The sequence below is a fragment of the Prunus avium genome, chromosome 1, assembly GCF_965620075.1.
Source record: "Prunus avium chromosome 1, drPruAviu1.hap1.1, whole genome shotgun sequence".
NCBI lineage: Eukaryota > Viridiplantae > Streptophyta > Magnoliopsida > Rosales > Rosaceae > Prunus > Prunus avium.
In genome coordinates this window covers 43,981,845-44,005,418 of record NC_142284.1, presented here as the reverse complement: position 1 = coordinate 44,005,418, position 23,574 = coordinate 43,981,845, and the positions used below count along the sequence as shown (strand labels likewise).

General features: G+C 38.3%; 4 protein-coding genes across 10 annotated transcripts; 3 read left to right on the top strand and 1 right to left on the bottom strand.

Moving 5' to 3' along the window:
- Window positions 1-2,606: 2,606 nt before the first annotated feature.
- LOC110765429 (putative histone chaperone ASF1A) lies at window positions 2,607-4,563 on the top strand. The gene is made up of 3 exons (XM_021968551.2): window positions 2,607-2,876; window positions 3,621-3,736; window positions 3,880-4,563. Exons 1-3 carry the CDS (start codon window positions 2,768-2,770, stop codon window positions 4,270-4,272), a joined length of 618 nt encoding a protein of 205 aa, XP_021824243.1. The 5' UTR covers window positions 2,607-2,767; the 3' UTR covers window positions 4,273-4,563.
- Window positions 4,564-4,658: 95 nt separating this feature from the next.
- On the bottom strand, window positions 4,659-8,037 carry LOC110765428 (protein DETOXIFICATION 16-like). 7 transcript variants are annotated; one of them, XR_015826369.1, is made up of 9 exons: window positions 7,221-8,035; window positions 6,518-7,062; window positions 6,335-6,421; window positions 6,105-6,161; window positions 5,780-6,018; window positions 5,543-5,656; window positions 5,372-5,458; window positions 5,194-5,253; window positions 4,659-4,888 (listed from the first exon to the last, which is right to left on the bottom strand). XR_015826369.1 is itself a non-coding variant. In XM_021968550.2 (9 exons), the coding sequence occupies exons 1-8, from the start codon at window positions 7,503-7,505 to the stop codon at window positions 5,194-5,196; spliced, it is 1,479 nt and encodes a 492-aa protein (XP_021824242.2). In that variant the 5' UTR covers window positions 7,506-8,033; the 3' UTR covers window positions 4,659-4,888; window positions 5,177-5,193. The 7 variants fall into 7 exon arrangements, 4 of the variants coding, with proteins under 4 accessions (XP_021824242.2, XP_021824241.2, XP_088102017.1 ...); XM_021968550.2 differs by having other exon boundaries at window positions 5,177-5,253; window positions 5,538-5,656; window positions 7,221-8,033; XM_021968549.2 differs by having other exon boundaries at window positions 5,538-5,656; window positions 7,221-8,033.
- Window positions 8,038-8,125: 88 nt separating this feature from the next.
- Window positions 8,126-12,439, top strand: LOC110765460 (protein DETOXIFICATION 12-like). The gene is made up of 7 exons (XM_021968595.2): window positions 8,126-8,538; window positions 9,683-10,227; window positions 10,351-10,437; window positions 10,601-10,657; window positions 11,214-11,452; window positions 11,541-11,746; window positions 12,061-12,439. The coding sequence occupies exons 1-7, from the start codon at window positions 8,149-8,151 to the stop codon at window positions 12,145-12,147; spliced, it is 1,611 nt and encodes a 536-aa protein (XP_021824287.2). The 5' UTR covers window positions 8,126-8,148; the 3' UTR covers window positions 12,148-12,439.
- A 1,131-nt stretch (window positions 12,440-13,570) lies between these two features.
- LOC110765408 (protein DETOXIFICATION 12-like) lies at window positions 13,571-21,534 on the top strand. Its single transcript, XM_088248793.1, has 9 exons — window positions 13,571-13,806; window positions 13,956-14,239; window positions 19,857-20,117; window positions 20,207-20,293; window positions 20,422-20,478; window positions 20,614-20,852; window positions 20,950-21,155; window positions 21,288-21,356; window positions 21,505-21,534. The coding sequence occupies exons 1-9, from the start codon at window positions 13,591-13,593 to the stop codon at window positions 21,532-21,534; spliced, it is 1,449 nt and encodes a 482-aa protein (XP_088104919.1). The 5' UTR covers window positions 13,571-13,590.
- Window positions 21,535-23,574: the final 2,040 nt, after the last annotated feature.

Here is a 23,574-nt window from a genome sequence, read left to right as displayed (position 1 = left end):
GCCCCACCATCACCCAAATCGTCACCACCACCACCGCCACCACCTCCACCACCACCTCCACCACCTCCACCACCTCCACCGTCACCCATAAACCACCATCGCCATCACCCCTAAACCCTTTGTTTTTTTTAGGGCTATAAATTCCATACAAACCAATAAAATTATAACAAACTCAATTAAAATATATACACGAATTCAATCAAAATCTATGTGGAGTTTGTAGAATTCAGTCAAACTCAATTAAACTCCATCAACTTTATAACTCTTTTAAAATTATTTAATATCTAAATTGAATACACCCTGTAAATATAAAGGAATCACATAATTCTTATGTTATAATCACATTTTTTATTATTGACAAACTAGCCTCTGCACGCGCTTCCGCGCCTGCGAGAGGCTTTTAAAAAAAAAAAATTTATTTAGAATTAAAAAAGATAATGGGTAGTTGTGTTCCATAAAAATAGGCCATTATCTGATTTTTCTTTTAATTATATATTTTTTAAATATGAAAAGGTGTGAATTTACCATATTATCCTCATTTAATTAATAATTTCAATTCTTAATGTTTGCATTAACCAAGGGCATTTTCTGGTATTTTGAATGTTTCACCATTCTCTGCCTTTTGCTTTTATATATATAGAAGAAAAATCCCTTATTTATTAAAATAATCAAGTAGACAAATCATTGGAATTGAATAAACAACATAAAGATTTGACGTGTGAACAAAATAAAAGCAAGAGCAAAAGATTTCGATATTGAATGTACTGATAGCCATGTAAAACATGAGATAATAACAAATTGTGTGCAAGGTAGTGTAGTCATGTAGATTTTTTTTCCATTGTTAAATACATTTTTTTGTCACTACGTTTTTCACAAACTTTCAATTTGGTTACTTATAATATTTTTTTTGCTAAATTGGTCATTATATTACCTAGAGTTTATAATTTATAGATTTGTTGTTAGTTTTCGTTAAGTTTATGCGTTAAATACCTTTTTTGTCATTGAGTTTTATATAAACTTTCAATTTGGTCATTGAGGAAAAAAGTTTTTTCAAAAGTCATGCAAATGCTATGTTCTTACAACTTTGTTATGAACTTATTTTCTTTCTTTTTTGTCAAATTCATGTAAAAAGAGTACATGGAGTCGAAATTAAGGTTCATAAAAAAATACAGCTTACTCGTGCGATACTAGTGGAGTTCTTGTTTTATCTCTATGCGTAGGTTAGCTAGTGCCATTTTCCTTCGTCTTCTCACCCTTCTCATTATGCTTCTTAGCCTCGGCGGTATCCAATGGCATATGGATATCCCTTTGACGCCCCTTGGTCCTCACCAACAGTATATCGATAATCGTGGAGTTAGGCCTTTCGCCCCACACCTTACTATGTTGAGGGTTTAAGTTGGCTACGATATGAAGGAAGATTAGCCAGATTGATTTCCTCACATTGACGTTTTGTAGTACCATGATTTAGTGCATCTTTTCTTAGAGGAGGTGACAATTGATCTGTCGCTTTTCTTTTAAAATAATTCTCCATAACTATTTTAAAAGTAAATTTCATAAATCAGATAATAAAGAAATCATATAAACATTATTATTCTTGATTTTAGATAATAAAGAAATCACTAATTAACATCCCACAAAATATAATAAACCATATAAAAAATTACATTGTTAGGGTTAAAGACTTACTAGGTTGATCGTCACAATTCAGTGAAACAAAATTGAATTCATGTAGAGAATTAACTTTAAAGTCGGAGATAAATTTTTTTTTATAAAAATGATTGATAAAAACGAACACTTGAAATATAATAGGTTTAATTTAAGCGGTGCAAAAGGTTGCATGCTTTAGCTTTTAGGTTAGTAATTGTTTAAGTTATTAAGATATTAGATTGAATGTGATTGAAATAACTAGATGTAGTACACTTGAAACACATTTGAAATAATTGTATGCATTGAATCATTTGAAATCCACTTGTTTTATTCATTTCATTTTTAATCATATCTTAGCATACATGGGTTTCAGTTGTCTCAAAATCATCAAAAAAACACAGTTTAGCCTTATAATAAGCCTAATCCTAATAGACCCTAATATTTCTCAATGAGTCGAAATTCATTGAGCTACAATTTGAATGCGAGTTCATTTTTAATTGTTGTCCCTTAAATTAAAGTGTAGTTTGGCGATCCTTTGATGTAAGTAGAATTGCTAGGTGTTTTGGGTTGCATGGACGATCATCAAGACATATTGAGTTAAAAGTATAAACCTAGTTGGTTTGATAGTTAAATTGAAGCTAAACATCATTAACCCTGAAAATGTCTTGATGAGTAATGAGCTACCGGTCAACACACCATTTTGAGGTTGTGACTTGTTAGGCGGTCCACGTATTGACTGTAGGCCGAATAATTAGGTGCGAGCCCACTGGTAGGATTGGGCTTCATCATCTGATATCGGTCGGGTCTAAATTAACGGGTCGAAAGACTGCGGGCCGAACAACGAGGCCACAACTGAATTTCCATGGACGAAATATCAACAAAAGTTTAAAACTCCCGCCAAACTGTGTATTTTCCCTCCACATCAGCTATACATATTTATTCGAAAATGGGAATTGCAATTTCCACCCATTTCTTCTTACTTATATTCTCCTGCTTTCACCTCCAGCTACCGCCCAAAATCCGTTCTAGGGTTTTCTTGTTCGTGGAGGAAGGATATCCAATCCAGGGCTAGGATTGGTCTATTCGAGGAAGCACTAGAGTCTTATCTCGATCTGAGAATATGAGCGCCGTCAACCTTACAAACGTCGCCGTTCTGGACAACCCGGCCGCTTTCCTCAGCCCTTTTCAGTTCGAAATCTCATACGAGTGCTTGACTCCCCTCAAAGACGGTAATTTTATCAAACCCATGCTTCTTCAATTTAATTTTGTTTAGTCTGCATCAGACGGATTTTGGTTTGCTTGAGGTTAAGCTAGGGTTCTTAAAACAAGTTGCTCCAACAGTTCAATTTGATTTATATCGGGATTTCTAAACTTTGGCTTTTTTATTTGATAAAAATAGGATTTAAAATTAGGGCTTTTCACATATAAGTCCTTGATAACTTACATTGTAGAGAAAAATGAAAACTTGGACCTGATTTATTGAGGAGTTAAAAGTTAGGATGTTACATAAGGTGAACAAGTTGCTACCTAAATGGAAGACCCTCGTGGTTCCTATTGATTTCTTGATGGGGGTGCTTCAAAGCATAATAAAATAGAGGAAAACCCCCATTTCTAATCTTTAGGATAGTTTTCTTGATGGCTTAACTAGTTTTAGGCAAATTTTATACTTACAGAGCACGGTGTTGCATCCTATATTGGTAGGAATGTGTGGTTCTAAAGTGACGATTGAAAGAGGATTAATGTATGTTATTTGTTGTAACCCCACTGGCTGAGAAATTTATTGTGAGGTGGTTCTGTTTTTTCAAGTTAATGGCCAAATGCCACAGTTTGCTGGTTTATGAATTATATCCGCCTTATCTTAAATAACGGGGCCAGCATGTGTGCATAGGATGGTAGGAAACTTCCTGTGAAATTGGAGTAAATGAAACTGTGATCTCTTTGTTTGACATGTTATACCATCCAATTTATTACAGACTTGGAATGGAAGCTCATATATGTGGGATCTGCTGAAGATGAGACTTATGACCAACTATTGGAGAGTGTGCTTGTTGGTCCTGTCAATGTTGGAAACTACCGTTTTGTCTTTCAGGTAATTATACTGATTCCTTTTTCCGAGTTAAAGTTTGTTTTTTGGCTCCAATATTATATGGATGTGAAGCTAAATCCTTTCTTATATGGATGTAAAGCTAAATCCTTTCCTGTTTGTGTGTGTATGTTTTGGTCTCCTGGCAGGCAGACCCTCCAGATCCGTCAAAAATACGCGAGGAAGATATCATTGGTGTCACTGTACTGCTATTGACATGTTCTTATCTGGGGCAGGAGTTTGTTAGAGTGGGGTACTATGTGAACAATGATTATGATGATGAACAGCTAAGGGAGGAACCTCCGTCTAAGGTGTTGGTTGATAGGGTTCAGAGAAACATTTTGGCTGACAAGCCTAGAGTCACAAAGTTCCCTATTAATTTTCAACCCGAGAACAACGAACATGAGGAGCAGGCCCCTCATTCACCTGATCATGGAACTGAAACAAAGCAGCCCCCTCCTTCGCCTGATCGTGCAACTGAAGCAAACATTAAGGGAGAAGAACGACCCCTATCACCTGTATCATCGGTCCGTGTGCAGTAATAAAATTTGAAGTAGCTGTATAACAACAAATCGTCATATATCTACTTTAAATTTTGGCATGGTGATCATTTCAGGTGACATAACTTTATTAGATTTCAAACACCCCCATTTTTTAAAAGTTTTTGTAACATAGTCACTAGAGTGTTGATTGGAATTTTTTGTGTCATCCTTTTATTTTTGGGTTGATAAGATGTGGTACGTGGGGTTAACAATGTTTGTATACATTGTCTCATATTTGAAATTCTGGAACTTCATTATTCATAATCCTAGTGCACATCTGTCTTACGGAAATGATATAATCATGTATTGGGTGGCATGGAATGAGGGCTCTGGAAATGGAATAGAAAATGGAATGCAAATATTGGCAGTCCTGGAAACATGTGTGCAGTGACATGTTTTTCTCTCTAATACTAGCCACCTAACCCGCACAAACTATACTCTGGTGGTAGACGTGCTTGCAAATAACTTCACGATCCTTTGAGAAAATCCTTGCAACCCTGAATAAGGGAATCCGGGTAGGAGTCACGTTGGTTGGAGCTCACCAATTGTAGGCCAATGGCAGAGTTTGACTCCATGCAGAACCGTTTTCCCAATGAACCGTGATTTACTGATCTTACTGAAGAAAGGCAAGCACAAGCGGACTGAGCTGAGTAAACGCTTACAAACAACTATCAAAGTACCCAGATTCATGAAATAAAATGGCACAAGAGATTTCTATATTGCAAATCAATCTTGTTCATCTAGATGTCAAGTTATCAAAACACCAATATTTTCATTCTCTCTCACATATGTAAAACTTTGCTCTCATTCAAATGTAAGTTCTTTCTATTTTAACTGGTTTGTCATGACAATACCTTTCTATCATAAACAGAAGCAAAAAAAAAAAAAAAGAAGTTGTTTTGACCTGTTTCATAAACAAACCTATGTTGCCTTGTCAATGACTAAGACTGTATTTTGAACTCTATTCGCAGCTTTCGTTGCCTGAAATGTGAAATGAAAAGAAATTAGATAAAAAGCTTGTATTAAACATAGACAAACTGTTTTAGCAAGGGAGAATAAAGACCGTCTTTAGCCAGGCGAAATGTTTTATCAAACTTACCTCCTCATACCAATCAGTGCACACATTTACCGCAACAAGGGCTGTAACTTGAACAAGAAGTCCACAAATGATTCCCATCCAAAGCCCCTATTCACACAAATCTAAACTTCAATGGCAGAGAGAGAGAGAGAGAGAGAGAGAGAGAGAGAGAGAGAGAGAGACTCACCATACCTCCAATATGGAGGATGAAAGCAAACAGCACAGCAGTAGGAATTCCCACAACATAGTAAGCCCCAAGGTTTATGAGTACACAAAGATTTTGCCATCCACAGCCTCTGGCAGCTCCTAGATAGTCAATTATATTCTTTTTAGCAGCTAGAACTGAGAACTTAGAAAAGATAATAAAGTACTTTAAATGTGGAAGTTTCAACTATCACGAAGCCTTTGGATTCAGTAATATGTCAGGACCTGAAAGCACACATTGAAATCCATCCAAGAAGTCAGATAGTGCAAGCAGTGGCATCATTTTAGCAACATATATGATCACTTCATTCTCGTTGCTGTAGAGCTTTCCCCAAACATAGCGTACCAAAACTGTAGCTGTTGCTATGGCAGCACCCTCTGATAAAGCCATTATGGTCATGACTCTTAGGGCTAATTGGGCACCTTGTGGTCGTCCAGCACCCAATTCATTCGACACTCTTGTGCTATTACGATAACAGAGGATTGTTTTTAGGAGAAAAGAAAAGCAGCATTATCTTCAAGGAGATTGTTAACATATGACATTACTGACCTTATTGCACTGCCAAGACCAACTGATATCATATAGACCATCCAACATGTGTTAAGGCTGCGAGCAGAATAAAAAATGAGAACTAATTTGAACTTTCAAACTAACAAGGAACATATAAGGAGTTTAACATATTTGCCACCAATAGATATATATTGATAAAATACTATTACGAAAATGTAAACTCACATTTTTTTTCTTCTATTATTCTTCTGTTAAGTTTGATAAGGTACCTTATTGATAACACAGATGTTTCTAGTTTTGGGTTTGGTAGAAGACCAGATAAGAGAACAACCATTTCGAAGGACCAATATTCGAAGCTGCAATTCAGAAGAGTATAGTAAGTTAGTAATTAAGGGGAAAAAGAAACATACGTAGTAACTAAGAATAGTTAATGGAAAGAAGAAGAAACTTGCCATATCATTATGGCTGATGGAATGGCAAGCTTGATAAAGCTGAATATGTCATGCAATGCCTCTTCCGAAAATCCTGTCCAAGTGTTCTTGCAGGCCGACGAGAACTTCACATAACTTGCCAATAACATCACATTAACCCAATTCGAAATGCTAATCGCCAACGCTGCGCCTTTGTTTCCTAGTCCAAATTTAAAACAAAGTGCCCAACAAACCATAATGTGAAGAAAAGCTGTGACGCCAGAGCTTATCATCATTGGAAACACATTGTTCTGTGTCTGTAAAAATCTATTGAGGCATTGAAGGAGGCTAAAGGCAAAGAGGCTTGGAATCATCCACTGGTTGAAAGTTCCTGCTTCAGTGGATATATCGTGGTCTTGGCCTAGAGCCATGAGAATGGTGCTTGTGTAAAACCAAATGAGCGCTAGGGGAAAGCTTACTGCTAATAATGTTAGCATTGCTCTTTGCATGTGAACTCCAAGCATGTTGTACTGTTTGGCTCCATAGGCTTGTCCACATAGTGTCTCTAATGCACTTCCCATTCCCAACTGTGAGACATGTTTGATATTTTTGAGAGAAAGGAAAATCATCAATATAAGAAAATATAAGAAAGTTTACTTAGGCTGATCACTTAAACAAATGACCAACAGAGACAAAAAAAAGGGACAAAATTCAAACAAGTGAAGTTGAAGAGAAAACCAGTTACCAAGACACTGAATCCTGTGACTGAAGCAAAGGAAGAGGCCATGGAAGCACTGGAAAGTGCCAACTCTCCAAGATGACCAACATACATGACTGATGTGACTTGTAAACTGTACTGCAACAAGCTAACCGCAATAAGAGGCCCGGCTAGCCACAGTTGCAATTTTGCTTCTTCAACAAAAGCCCCTCTTCTAAATCCTTGTTGGGATATTGTTGCACCCTCTAATTCATGGCTTCTTTCTTGGTTTGGAATTAGAGGACTCTTAACACTTGAGCTCACTTCTGCCATTCTGAGAAAAAAAATAGCATCTTTGCCACTTGAAACTGAATGATTGTTTATTGGTAATCACAGGACATTCCATCCAAAAAACAAAAAATACAAAGACAAAGACAGGTCAAACGTCAAATATAAAATGTATAGAATATAATAATAATGCTAGAACGTCCAAATGTGTCATTTTAGCGATTAGTCCAAAATCCCTTTTAAAGCCCAACAAGCTGTATGGTGGACTAAGCCCAAAGTACTTTCACCAATAGAAAATAAAACCTTAGTAAAAAATGAACCGATTTTTGAATTGAAAAAGAAAAAGATAAGATTTTTAAGTATTGCCTGTAATCATTACTCTACGCAGGCAGGAGCCATACAAAATGCAAATTTTTTTTTTTTTTTTTTTGGTCTTAAATCATGAGGTGGTCCTGGATGGGCTCCAATTATGGGTGGCACTTTTAAGCCTTAACCACAAACCAGACTAATCCCTACTCACACCGGATCGGCCCGTAAGGGGTAAAGTGTTGGTCAAATTGGTGACTCCTTACGAGAGCAGGATCGAACCCCTGACCTCTCTTAAGGAATGAAAGTGCCGAACCACTCATACCAACCACTTGGTTAAAAATGCAAATTTTTTGACCTCTGCGTATATAATGCTCGCGAAATGTCATTACTTTTTGCTTTCTCTCTTCATATATTTTCCAAAGCTCCAACGTCAATAGGCTGTTCAGCTAGTGAGGAGGCGGCGACGATTGATTTCCTGGCAGACTCAAACATGGAAGAGAGCTTGTTATTGCCAAAATATAGAGAAGATGAACAACAAAGGAATAAAAGCAGTAGCGATTCAAGTGCTTCTACTCTAATGACATGGGGTTCTTTCTTTGAAGAAGTGAAGAGGCTGGGTTGCATAGCAGGGCCTATGGTTGCTGTGATTCTATCTCAGTACTTGTTGCAGGTCATTTCAATGATGATGGTTGGTCACCTGGGCGAGCTTGCTCTCTCTAGCACCGCCATAGCCATCTCCCTCTCTGGGGTCACCGGCTTTAGCCTTTTTGTAAGTTTTCCATCTTCTTGATTTTCTTTTTCTGCATTTAATTATACATACATATATATATATATTGGAATTATGGTTTTGAAGGTCCAGTCCACCACAGCTGTTCTTGTTTGGTCTCTGTTTGTGGAAATGCAAATTAGACGGCATAAAAGTACTTCCCTTTTTTGAGCTCTTGTGACTAAAAATGGTTGCACTTGAATTTGTTCTGATCTTCAGCCAGTTGCATCTGGGTAGTTTTTATTTTTTATTTTTTTAAATTTAATCACTTCCTCTGGTCTTGTCCAATACATACGACACCCAAGACTGCTTCTTGGATTCTATAGGGAAGCGGTTTTACTGAACTATATTAAAGACGTGCTAAAATAAATGACTCAATTCCACTGGACTGGAGATGGGGGACCTGTGTGTCGTTTTTAGTTCTTTTCAGTATTTTAGCGTTTAGGCCCACAGCTTTTGGTCCCTTGACCTGTGTGTCGTTTTAAGTTCTTTTCAGTATTGTTTGTTTGCTGCCCAAAGGTTTTATTTGATTAATTATATTATAAGAGGTTCATTAGGACTTTGCCACTATAATGGCGCCCAATCACGGATTATAAAAAGTAATGTGAGTTTCACTGGACCCTAGGGCAGCTGGGCTGCAGGGCATGTTTCCATATTCACTGCAGACAACAATGCACATTCAGATCATTTTGTCTTTTCATACATACTTTGTCAGCTAATATGCTTCCTGTACGAAAAAAAAAACTCTATGGATTTTGTACTGCAGAAAAAAACTTAAGAATAATTAAGTACGAATTTCAGCATACATGTAGTTTTGTTGTTTTTTTTTGGTACCAGCTATATTGGGGGAGGGGGGTTTTCTCACACACACAACCACATTGCCATGGGGTTCGGAACTTAGACCCCTGTTTGCAAGTTAAGACTCTTTTCAATGTAGATGTAGTTTTAATAGCGAAAGAATGACGAGCTTTATTGTAGTAAAGCAAGATTGAAGCCAGTAGCCATGCATGGATACTGCTAAAAGAAAATAGAGCATGATTGTGAGTTAAGCAACATTCTATGGGGTTTACCAGATAGATTTTCTACTGGCTATATATAATCTATCTCCAATAACTAAGTACATTGTCTAACTTTGCTATTTGAACAGTTAGGAATGGCTAGTGCCCTGGAAACTTTATGTGGGCAAGCATATGGAGCAAAGCAATATCAGAAACTTGGACTTCAAACTTACACTGCTATATTTTCTCTCAACTTAGTTTGCCTACCTTTATCTTTGATATGGATATATATGGAGAAGATACTGATTTTCATGGGTCAAGACCCTGTAATTTCTCATGAAGCTGGCAAATTCACAACCTGGCTTCTTCCTGCTCTGTTTGCTTATGCCACTCTTCAACCACTCATTAGGTACTTTCAGACACAAAGTTTGATAATTCCCATGCTTATAAGCTCTTTCGCCACCCTATTGTTCCACATTCCTCTCTGTTGGATTCTAGTATTCAAGTCTGGATTAGATAACCTTGGAGGAGCATTAGCAATCAGTATTTCCTATTGGTTAAATGTGATTTTGCTGGGGTTATACATGAAGTTTTCCTCTGCCTGTTCAAAAACCCGAGCTCCAATTTCTAAGGAGATATTCCAAGGAATTGGAGAGTTCTTTCGCTTTGCTGTCCCTTCTGCAATAATGATATGGTAACCAGTTTATCTCCCTGTATTATTTCAAGAAGAGATTTCAATATGCTTAGTTTCTTACAATATTTTATCTTAGAGTTCAAACGTCCTTTCTTGCTTACTTATTCTTGTTGATGGTTGTAGCCTTGAGTGGTGGTCATTTGAGCTGCTCATCTTACTGTCTGGCCTTTTACCAAATCCGGCTCTTGAAACTTCAGTTCTGTCTGTATGGTAAATATTCTGTTTGTGTTCCAGTTCAGAAACAGAGCAGATATTTTAACAATTATGTAGGAATGATAAAATCAATTTGTCAATTTGATCACCATGTAATACTAGCAAGAGATACATCAATTCCATAAAAAATCTGATCATTCTAATCGATTGATGTGGACAGTCTTCAGACGATTTCAACACTATATGCAATACCATATGGGTTTGGTGCTGCAGCAAGGTACGTTCAAACACTTATATAGCATCAGATTGCATATTTGTATACTACTGATGCAGGACACGCAGGACCTAAATTTATTAGTTTCCTAATGTATTTGTTTGTTTCCTAGATTCTCTGGTTTTCCAATTACTAGTAGGATTTCTACTTTTCCAGATTTCCATATTTCTAGTTTTAAGTTTCCATATTTCTGTTTAAGCAAGAGATTTTTATCCTATTATTTTTAGGTTTTAGTTTGCTACAAATAACCCCATGTAGTTCTTTAAAATTCAGATTTGAATGTTGAGTAAACCTTTTCCTAGAACTCTCTGATTTTCTTCTCCTCGATCTCCAATATTCTTCTTTGTTCTACTGTTTTTGCCCTTTATCTCGTCTTTTTGATTTATATTACTTCTCCTCGATCTCTTATATTCTTCTCTATTCGATTGTTTAAGTGCTTAATCTAATACCTACAGGCTGTACTACATCAACTACTAATGTCAATGCAGTTAAATTTGCATAAACAGATATCTAACAAGTAATAAAGTATCTTCTTCTGTTTTTGTTGGGTGTTATACAGTACTAGAGTGTCAAATGAACTAGGAGCTGGTAATCCGCAAGGTGCCCGTATAGCTACTTGTGCTGCGATGTTTCTTGCAGTTACTGAGACGAGTATAATAACCACAACTCTCTTTGCCTGCCGGAATGTATTCGGTTACACCTTTAGCAATGAGAAAGAAGTCATCGATTACGTCACAACCATGGCTCCTCTAGTTTGCCTGTCTGTTATACTAGACAGCTTGCAAGGGGTCCTTTCAGGTTGGTTGCTCTATAGCAATAAGCAATTTTCCATCTACCTAAGAAACAATTTCATCTAGTGTTATATTTTCTGTAAATTTTTAATCAGGTATTGCTAGAGGAACTGGGTGGCAGCATATAGGGGCTTACATAAACCTTGGAGCATTTTATCTTTGTGGAATTCCAGTTGCTGCCACATTGGCTTTCTGGGTACAGTTAAGAGGAAGGGGCCTTTGGATTGGAATACAAGTTGGTTCTTTTGTGCAAACCATACTGCTATCTTTTGTAACAAGTTGTACAAATTGGGAAAAGCAGGTCTGTTCCTCAACCTCTAGTCTCTTGATAACGTCGATCTTCTCCACCTTCATTTCCAAAATTCTCTGTTTGGTTGCCAAGAAGTTGGGAGTGAAGATGAAGAATATTTTGTATCTTATGAGTGCTATTCTAATCCATTTACATAAACTATATCCCAAAATGAGTTTTTTTTTCTTCAAACTCCCCCACTGCATTGGTATTTCCTTCTTTCTTCTTGGCAATTAAACAGAGCACCTATCCGAAAGACACATCATTTCATTAAACATGGCCTCATTTTGCCTTGTTAAGTTGATCATGGGCTTTTGATGTTTCAGGCAAGTAAGGCAAGGGAGAGGATATTTGAGGGAAGGCCTCCAGAAGTTAATGGATTGTGCGACAAGGCAGAAAGTAATGAGTTTTGATTAGCATAGTTCTTTCTATCGTGATATTAACAAGAAACTTACTTAAAGTAATGAGAGTATTAGCTTAAGCCATTTAGTCATGACTATGTGCAAGAGAGAGAGAGAGAGACGTCCCTGACTGCAACACAGTGCCCAGATAGCATTGCAGTCGCTGCACAATGTGTGAAGTAGAACGTAGGTGGCAAGTCTAGGCTACTGAAATATCTGGCAAGAAAGAGCCATCTCCTTTGAAGTACTGAAAGTTCTCAATCAGCAAATTTTATCATGATAAAATGTGGAAAGTTAACAGAAACTCTGTTGAGTTAGATTTTTCTGCAATTTATCCTTAATAAATGATATAATTCACATAAGCAAAGCAAGCCAAAATTCACATTTGGTTTATTTTCCTTGGCAATTCTGTAATAATCAGCAACAGCTAGAACAAATTGGGAAAATGAGGTATTTTTCTAACTTTTAATCTCTCTATATAATTTTGATGTTCTGTACCTTGATTTCCAATCTCCTCTGGTTGCCAAGAAGCTGGTGTGTACATTTACTAAGACTATCCCAAGATGTGATAATTTTCTTCAGACTTCCCCTTTGGTTTGGTACTTCCTTATATCTTCTTGTAAACTAAGCGGCACCCTGAAAAAGACAAAAGGGTATAATATGATTCCGTCATTGGAACATTCGGCTGGACTGTGAAATTCAAGGCTGTAACTTGCAGTCAATCATAGACACAACGTTTCATCAAGGTTGTAACTTGCCTCTATGTTGGGTTTTCTACATTCAGGCAAGTAAAGCAAGGAAGAGGATATTTGAGGGGACGGCATCTGGTGGATAATGGATTGTGCCACAAGAGTATCAGTTGTATCCATTCTTTTTTAGCTAAAAAATATGCTCAGTTGGATTTATTCTACACAAGACGGTGCTGGGGATTAAATCAATAATCTCACTTTGTAGTCTTGTTCTTAAATCAATAATCTCACTTTGTAGACTTGTTCTTAAAGGAACGCAAACCCCGCCAAAAATTATCTTGAGAAAATGATTATTCCGAAAAACTTTTTTTCATACTCAGTCAATATTTTTACATAAAACAATTTTTCATGTATGATATGAATGTATGAAGGGACCTAAGGTCAATCTAGGTAAAAAAAACCTTAGATGTTCAATCCACATAGTTTTTAGCCTTTCAAAATTACACATCATCAATACATATGAACTGGTATGCATATAATTGGTTATGTTAATCTTGATCATTCAGCACCATTAGAATGAGTTTCTGATCGAGTTAACCAATCATTTACGATAAGAGATTGCTCTCCTATCTTTCTTGTACCCTGTGCAAACAGAGCAATAGATTGCATGAACATTTGGCAAGTGCGTTTAATTTAATAATATATCAAACCTAATGGAAATTTGGAGAATCTATGCTGCTACTACAACGTCCTAGAGACAAAGGACATGGCCGAAGTGGACGCGAAGATTCTAACTTGGGGTTCTTTCTTCCAAGAAGTGAAGAGGTTGTGTTACATAGCAGGACCCATGATTGCTGTGATTCTATCTCAGAACTTGTTGCGGGTCAGTTCAATGATGATGGTTGGTCACCTGGGTGAGCTTGCTCTCTCAAGCTCCTCCCTAGCCCTCTCCCTCTCCGGGGTCACCGGCTTTAGTCTTTTTGTAAGTCTTCGTCCGCATCCTCATCTGTTCTTTACATTCATTCTTTCTTCTTATATTATCTGCATTTTGGATTTGTTTTTTTGATGTCCAACTGTTTGTTTGTTCGTAGAAAGTTAGAAACTTAAGTACATTTTGTAACGTGCTAACAGCTAGGAATGGCTAGTGCACTGGAAACTTTATGTGGGCAAGCATATGGAGCTGAGCAATATCAGAAACTTGGACTTCATACCTACACTGCTATATTTTCTCTCACCTTAGTTTGTCTTCCTTTATCTTTGGTATGGATATATATGGAGGAGTTACTGATTCTCATTGGTCAAGACCCTGTAATTTCTCGTGAAGTTGCCAAATTCACAATCTGGCTTCTTCCAGCTCTGTTCGCCTTCGCCTCCCTTCAACCACTCATTAGATACTTTCAGGCACAAAGTTTGATAATACCTATGTTGTGCGGAAGCGTCAATCGAGTGCGAGTGAAAAATAAACACAACTAGCAGGAGATAAAATGAACACAAACAACACCAACAAGAACACCAAGATTTATACTGGTTCGGCAATGCCTACATCCAGTTTGGAGACGACGGAGTATTCCACTATAATCAATGAGAACATACAACAGTGTTTATCACTCAATTTCCCAAAGACCCAAATAACCCAAGCTCACACATTTACAATAGGAAGAGAAACTGAAAATACAAAGCAAAGACAACTTGAGAGAATTTTCTTCTCTCTGCCGAATGGCTTCTTGCTGTTTCTCTCCCTCTACTTCCCTCCTTCAGCTGCTGCCATGCTTCTCAATTTATAGAGAAGCCAACGGGTGAAGGCCAGCTAGTCAAATTATGAGGCCAACTATGAAGTCAGAAAGCCAGCCAAGTTTGCATGGCTTTTGTCTCCCACGTGCTCCCATCTTCTGCCAAAGCTTCAATATTCCTCTGCAAAGGCTCTGCAAGGTTGTTATTCTCCTACAAAGCTGCTGCCACCACTTGACAGCATCCACCCACAATATTTGGTCGGCTGACACAATTCTTCCTTTGGCCATGTGATGGCTAGTGTGGCAGCCATCATGAAGAAACTATCAACACACGTGGGTGCAATTTGAGCCAATAATCAACAATCTCCACCTTGGCTCAAATTGTACCAAACTCGTAATACTCCCAATGGTCGTCTCCCAATCCCCCACGGGGCAATCAACAAATTTTACAAATTCCAATCAAGTCTAAGCAATGCTTAAACTTGAGCAACGAAACTGGTTTCGTCAACATATCTGCAGGATTGTTGGTGGTTCCAATCTTCTCAAGAAGAATATCTCCCTCTTCAATAATCTCACGAACAAAATGGAACCTCACGTCAATGTGTTTCGTACGTGCATGATGAACTTGATTCTTTGCTAAATAAATAGCACTCTGACTGTCGCAATACACATCCACATGGTCCTGTTGAACCCCTAAGTCATCAAGCAACCCTTGAAGCCAGATGGCTTCCTTTATAGCTTCTGTTACCGCCATGTATTCAGCCTCAGTAGTCGACAAAGCAACAGTAGATTGCAGAATCGACCTCCAACTTACTGGACCTCCAGCAATAGTGAATACAAAACCTGTAGTGGACCTACGCTTGTCCAAATCACCTGCGTAATCAGAATCTACGTATCCAACAACACATTGACCATTAACTTTATCCTGCTGAAACAATAAACCAACATCCACAGTACCCAGAATATACCGTAGAATCCATTTCACAGCTTGCCAGTGCCCTTTTCCTGGATTATGCATATATCTACTGACAATACTAACAGCTTGTGAAATATCAGGCCTAGTACACACCATAGCATACATCAAACTACCAACAGCACTTGCATATGGAATTTGAGCCATGTAATGACTCTCCTCATCAGTATTAGGAGACATAGAAGCACTAAGTTTGAAATGAGGGGCAAGAGGTGTACTAACCGGTTTTGAATTTTCATTCATCCCGAAACGTTGTAGTACCTTCTTCAAATACTGCTTCTGACACAGACTAATCTTGCCTTTCGCTCTATCTCTTTCAATTTCCATACCCAGTATCTTCCGAGCTTCTCCCAAGTCCTTCATCTCAAATTCATTACTGAGTTGAGTCTTCAACCTTTCAATCTCCACTTTGCTTTTACATGCTATCAACATATCATCAACATATAAAAGCAGATAAATGAAGGATCCATCTTGTAGCTTGCGAAAGTATACACAATGGTCATAATGACTTCTTGTGTACTCATGCCCGATCATAAACCTATCAAATCGCTTGTACCATTGTCTTGGAGACTGCTTCAAGCCATACAATGATTTTTGCAATTTGCAAACCCAATTTTCCTTGCCAGCAATCTTAAAACCTTCTGGCTGAGACATATAAATCTCTTCCTCCAAATCACCGTGTAAGAACGCCGTCTTGACATCAAGTTGAGCTAACTCGAGGTCAAACTGCACAACCAAAGCCAACAAAATACGAATAGAAGAATGTTTTACTACAGGAGAAAATACCTCGTTGTAGTCAATGCCTTCCTTCTGAGCGTAGCCTTTAGCTACCAATCTGGCTTTGAATCTTACATTGTCTTTTCCCAAAGATTCCATCTTCTTGGCATAAACCCATTTGCAACCAATTGCTTTCTTCCCCTTTGGTAACTGAACCAGCTTCCAAGTCTCATTTTTATGAAGAGATTTCATCTCCTCATCCATAGATTTCTTCCACTCCACGTTCTCTGAACTTCTGACAGCTTCTTTGAAGGCGGATGGAATATCATCTTCAATAACGGGAAGTGCATATGCCACAATATCAGTAAACCGAGCGGGCTTCCGAATTTCCCTTCTCTGTCTTCTGATTGCAATAAAATCCTGTTGCTGTGGAGGCTCTTGGGTAGGTGCCTCCTCTTCATCATCCTCGTCCTCATCATCAGAATCAACTGTAGGACTAGTGTCTGTAACATCAGACCTTACTGGAACAACTGGAGTCTTCAGTAACTCCACCTGCTTTGAACTACTCATGGTCTTGGTCGCTTCAATTTCACCTTCATGCTTGTTCTGATTAACCATAGCAGCCTCATCAAAGGTCACATCTCTGCTTACAACAAATTTCTTCTCATCTGGACACCAAAGTCGGTATCCCTTCACGCCAGTGCTAAAGCCCATAAATAGAGCTTTCTTTGCTCTTGGATCCAACTTGCTTTCCCTGACATGGTAGTAAGCAGGACAACCAAATATGTGTAAAAGCTTGTAATCAGTACAAGGTTTACCAGACCATACCTCCATGGGCGTTTTGCCCTCGTTCGCAGCAGCCGGCAACCGATTAATAAGGTGGCCTGCATAAGCAATCGCCTCAGCCCAAAACGCCTTGCCTAAACCAGCATTAGACAACATACACCGGACTTTCTCAAGCAAAGTACGGTTCATGCGCTCTGCCACCCCATTCTGTTGCGGTGTCTCCCTAACCGTGAAGTGCCTCACAATACCCTCATCTTGACAAACTTTCAAGAAAGGATCAGACTTATATTCACCTCCATTGTCTGATCTGAGAGTCTTGATCTTTCGACCGCTTTGCGTTTCAATCATCTTTTTCCACTTCAGGAATATCTTTAAGACTTCATCTTTACGCTTCATGGTATACACCCATATTCTTCTAGAGAAGTCATCAACAAAGGAGACAAAATAATGGCTACCTCCCCAAGATGCATTCTTGGAAGGTCCCCAAACATCAGTGTGAACATAATCAAGAATGCCTTTAGTGTTGTGAATAGCGGTGCCAAATTTTACTCTAGTTTGCTTACCCAACACACAGTGTTCACAGAATTCCAATTTGCATGCCTTTGCACCTTTCAATAAGCTTTGCTTCACCAATCCTTGCAACGCTTTTTCCCCAGCATGCCCAAGACGCATATGCCATAACCTCGTGGTGTCTGTGCTATCTGCGTCAGCAGCTTCGGTGACAGCTGCTCTACCAATAACTGTACTCCCCTGCAAGAAATACAAGTTATTTCGTCTTGTACCTTTCATCACCACCAGTGCCCCGTACACAGCTTTAAGAACTCCACCCTCCATGGTGATCTTGAGACCCTTGGATTCCAAAGCGCCCAATGAGATAAGATTTTTCTTCATATCCGGTACATACCGAACATCACTCAATTCTCTTACTGTTCCATCATGCATCTTCAAACAGATTTTGCCTATCCCTTGTGTTTTGCAAGCATTATTATTGCCCATCAAAACAACTCCACCATCCAGCTCCTCGAAGCTAGAAAACCATTCCCGAATGGGACACATATGATAGGTGCAACCTGAATCCAAAATCCACTCCTCGGAGTGACCATCAGCAGATGAACTAGCCAAAGCAAACTCGAAATCATCATCTCCAGATTTTGCAACATTTGCTTCAGAACCCGCTTTCTCCTTCTCTTTGTTCTTCAATTTGGGGCAGTCTTTCTTCCAATGACCCTTTTGGCGACAAAAGGCACATTCATCTTTAGCAGGAAACTTCCCTCGTGACTTTGAACGAGATTTTCCCCACTCCCCAGATTTTCTTTCCTCTGTTCGACTCCTTGCAACAAGTGCCTCGGTTTGTGAATTGTGAGTCTTCTGATCCCTTTTACGACACTCATGATTCACCAATGCCGCAGACACCTCCTCAAGTTTCACCTCGGATTTTCCATACAACAAAGTAGTTGTCAAATGATCATAATCATCAGGTAATGAATTTAACAAACATAGTGCCTTGTCCTCGTCAGGAATTTTCACATCAAGGTTTGCTAAATCAGCAAGTATTTTATTATAATCATTGAGGTGTTCATGCATAGAAATACCTGGACGATACTGAAATCGGAAGAGTCGCTTCTTCAAGAAGAGCCGATTTTCTGCACTCTTGGTCATATACTTCTCCTCCAATTTCGTCCAAAACTCCTTAGCAGAAGTTTCCTTCATATATGGGTATTTCAACTCCTTATCAAGGAACGATCGAATAGTGGCACAAGCATGAAGATTAATTCGCGTCCACTGCTTGTTATCAATATCTTCTGGTTTATCCTCCAGAACTATATCCAATTCTTGTTGATACAACACATCCATAACTTCACATTGCCACATACCAAAACTATTAGAGCCATTGAATTTCTCAACCTCTAACCTTGTAGTGGCGATTGGATGTCTATTGGATGTAGGTGCCGACGAAGATGATGCCGACTCCTTCTCCTTCACAGATTCATCTTTATCTCCAGCCATCAAATCCACTCGGCACTATTCACGGCTACTGTAGCAATCACTATTCACGGCTACTGTAGCGCAGCTACTGTTCACGGCACTGTAGAACCGGTACTGTTCACAGTACTGTAGCACGCCAATTTCCCCAGTCGAAACTGGAGCTCTGATACCACTTGTTGTGCGGAAGCGTCAATCGAGTGCGAGTGAAAAATAAACACAACTAGCAGGAGATAAAATGAACACAAACAACACCAACAAGAACACCAAGATTTATACTGGTTCGGCAATGCCTACATCCAGTTTGGAGACGACGGAGTATTCCACTATAATCAATGAGAACATACAACAGTGTTTATCACTCAATTTCCCAAAGACCCAAATAACCCAAGCTCACACATTTACAATAGGAAGAGAAACTGAAAATACAAAGCAAAGACAACTTGAGAGAATTTTCTTCTCTCTGCCGAATGGCTTCTTGCTGTTTCTCTCCCTCTACTTCCCTCCTTCAGCTGCTGCCATGCTTCTCAATTTATAGAGAAGCCAACGGGTGAAGGCCAGCTAGTCAAATTATGAGGCCAACTATGAAGTCAGAAAGCCAGCCAAGTTTGCATGGCTTTTGTCTCCCACGTGCTCCCATCTTCTGCCAAAGCTTCAATATTCCTCTGCAAAGGCTCTGCAAGGTTGTTATTCTCCTACAAAGCTGCTGCCACCACTTGACAGCATCCACCCACAATATTTGGTCGGCTGACACAATTCTTCCTTTGGCCATGTGATGGCTAGTGTGGCAGCCATCATGAAGAAACTATCAACACACGTGGGTGCAATTTGAGCCAATAATCAACAACCTATGCTCATAAGCTCTGTCACGACCCTTTTGTTCCATATTCCCCTCTGTTGGGTTCTAGTCTTCAAGTCTGGGCTGGATCACCTTGGAGGGGCATTAGCAATCAGTATTTCCTATTGGCTGAATGTGATTTTACTTGGATTATACATGAAGTTTTCTTCTGCCTGTTCAAAAACCCGAGCTCCAATTTCTAAGGAGCTATTTCATGGAATGGGAGAGTTCTTTCACTTTGCAATCCCTTCTGCACTCATGCCATGGTAGCTATTTTAGAAAAGTTTTCCTTATGCTTTCATAAAATATTCCATCTCCAATGTCCTTTCTTATTGATTCTTCTTGATGATTGTAGCCTTGAGTGGTGGTCATTCGAGCTGCTTATCTTGCTGTCTGGGCTTTTACCAAATCCAGCTCTTGAAACTTCAGTTCTGTCTGTATGGTAAGTTTTCTGTTTTTGTTCACCTTCAGATACCGAGGAAGATCTTCTAAAAATTAGTACAAATTTTAAAACCAGTTTCTCAATTTGGAATTGGTCTCTTTGTAATACTAGTTACTGTTGGTGGACAGTCTCCAAACCATTTCGACACTCTATGCAATACCATACGGGTTTGGTGCTGCAGCAAGGTTTGTTCAAACACATGCCATCAGATTTCATATTTGTATACTATAATACTAATCATGTCAAAGCAGTTAAATTTGCATAAATAATAAGTAAAGTAGTAACTTGATCTTCTTTCTTTATTCTTGGGAATTGTATAGTACTAGAGTTGCAAATGAACTAGGAGCTGGTAACCCAGAAGGTGCTCGTTTAGCTACTCGTGCTGCGATGTTTCTAGCAGTCACAGAGACAAGTATAGAAACCACAACCCTCTATGCCTGCCGGCATGTATTTGGTTACATTTATAGCAATGAGAAAGACGTCATTGATTATGTCGTAACCATGGCTCCTCTAGTTTGCCTATCTCTTGTACTAGACAGCTTTCAAGGGGTCCTTACAGGTAAGTTAAATGCTCAATCTTTTCTGCAGATAAGCATCTTGCTTAGGAATAAAGTTTTCAATCTTGTGTTATATACTTTTGTCAACGGTAAAATCAGGTGTTGCTAGAGGAACTGAGTGGCAGCATATAGGGGCTTACATAAACCTTGGAGCATTTTATCTTTGTGGAATTCCAGTTGCTGCAATATTGGCTTTCTGGGTGCATTTTAGAGGAAGGGGACTCTGGATTGGAATACAAGTTGGTTCTTTGGTGCAAACCATCTTGCCCTCTTTTGTAACAACTAGTACAAATTGGGAAAAGCAGGTCTACTTTCTAACTATAATCTCTTGATAATCCCGATCTCTCTTATGATTACCATTCTAATCCTTTTTACTTAAACATGGCCTCATTCTACCTTGTTAAGAGGATGTTTATGTTGGGTTTTTGTTGTTCCAGGCAAGAAAGGCAAGGGAGAGGATATTGAGGGGAAGGATTGTGCCACTAAAGCAGAGGCTGATGAGCTTAGTATTTTTATTTGAATTCAAATGGGGGGTACTTCCTTATTTATATTGTAAACTTAAGTAAATGGATTAATATAAAAATAAATAAAAGTAAAAGGACAAAGACATTTGCTTCAATGTTGAAAATGGAAATAAGGTAATCTGTACACCAGCTGAGCAAAGGTAATCCGTACATCATCTGAGTAAAGGGGCAATTTGAAGCACTTACAATGGTTTTTCCAGCGAGGGAAGGTGCAGCTGCACCTCCTTGCACCTTAATAGGTCCGCCACTGCTCATATGGTTAAACATCTAAACATACATGTTGTCAAATTATGATATTATTATAATATATATGTATGTGATCATGAGTGATTACTAACAGCCAAAAATGGCTAAACTATTAGCAACAAAGCTACTTTGTTTGGTCAGCTATGTTTTTTTTTTTTTTTTGGGTATGAACCATGAGGTGGTCCTGGATGGGCCCCAACTATGGGTGGCACCTTTAAGCCTTAACCACAACCCAGACTAATCCCCACTCACACCGGGTCGGCCCGTAAGGGGTAAAGTGTTGGCCAAAGTGGTGACTCCGTACGAGAGCAGGGATCGAACCCCTGACCTCTCTTAAGGAATGAGAGTGCCGAACCACTCACACCAACCACCTTGGTTGGTCAGCTATGTTTTAGCTCTTGTTAAATAATCAAAGTTGATAAATGATTATTTATATTTATATATAATGGCTTGGACGTTAGTAAAGGCCAAGAAATAGCCTACATATACGTGGGAATACATATTTCAGCAACTAATAGATGGGCGACATTTGGAAAATGAATATTCCTTAAATCAACTGATTACCCTTATTTAATTAGGGAAATTTTTATTGATTTAAGATGGAAATATATCTCCAAATCAAGGATGAGATTTCCATTAAATGGCATACATATATATATATATATATATATATAATTATTATTACTATTATTATTATTATTATTATTATTATTATTATTATTATTATTATTATTATTATTATTATTATTATTATTATTATGAAAATGCTATCATGCTTGGTTATTATAAAGGATATAGTAATTTCTTGACCAGAGCATTGGGTTCTCATGTCAACCCAACATTGATGGGATTCTCAACCAAGTCAGAAACTCCAAGTGCACGATGTCTCACCAGAGATCGGATCATACACTCAGAAGTCTCCTTGTAAGTGGTGGAATTCAAAGATGGGAAGACTCGTAGCCAACTTACCAGGACTTATTGCATCTCAAGTCAAGAGAAGAGTTTCACAATCCCAATTCTATTTTATTGACCAACTATATGGGTTGGTGGTAGTTGGGAAGTTCTCATTAAATGCCTAGAGCTCCGGAATGCATTAATCTTGGAAGGATTTTCAGTGAAAGCTAGTTGAGGCCATTTAATGGTCAAATCCATGAGCTGAAGAAAGCTCTATAAATAGCTCCTCAAAAGAAGAGGCAAGGAGTTTCGACTCAACACACAAAACCTATCTTTTTATCCTGCACCTTTCAATTCTTAGTCTAGGATTTTATTTTTCAAGAACTTTAGATTATCCAAGTTCTTTATTTTCCTAGTGTAAGCTTACTTTCTTAGAATTTAATCTTTAAATTCAAGTTTAATTCAATTATTTATCGCTTTAATATATTTTATCGCATTTACATTTTTGTCATTTCGTTTCGTGCATTTACATTCATTGCACTTATCTCCAAAATCCTAAAACTAGTCAGACAAAACTTAGTCATCCTTGATCCCGAGGAAGTGAAAGAACCTAGGCCAAGATGAGGTTCTTTGCTTGGCTGATCAATTATTTGATTAGAAGTCAAAAGTGCAAACACACTCACACACTCTTTCCATCTAAGACATCAAGTGGCTTGGTGCTGGCACACATACGCATCTCGAGAGAAGATGGACCAAAAATCTTTCTTTTGGCCTACTTGGCCAAAAAGAGGAAACAGTGCCAAAATCAAATTCTTCCCCTTTTAAGAACAAGAGTACAAAATGAGATTATTGATTTAATCCCACCAGAATGTGTAATTCCAGCTAGAAAATCAAATTCCCACCAAATCAAAATATGAAAAATCGGTTTCAAAATACGATTTAGGCTTAAAAATGATGGCTCGTAAAGTCAATATATACATGATACTAAAATCCCATAAAATCAAGTTTTCTTATTTGATGTGTAAGGAATAAAAGCAGCCAAAAATTATCTTGAGAAAAT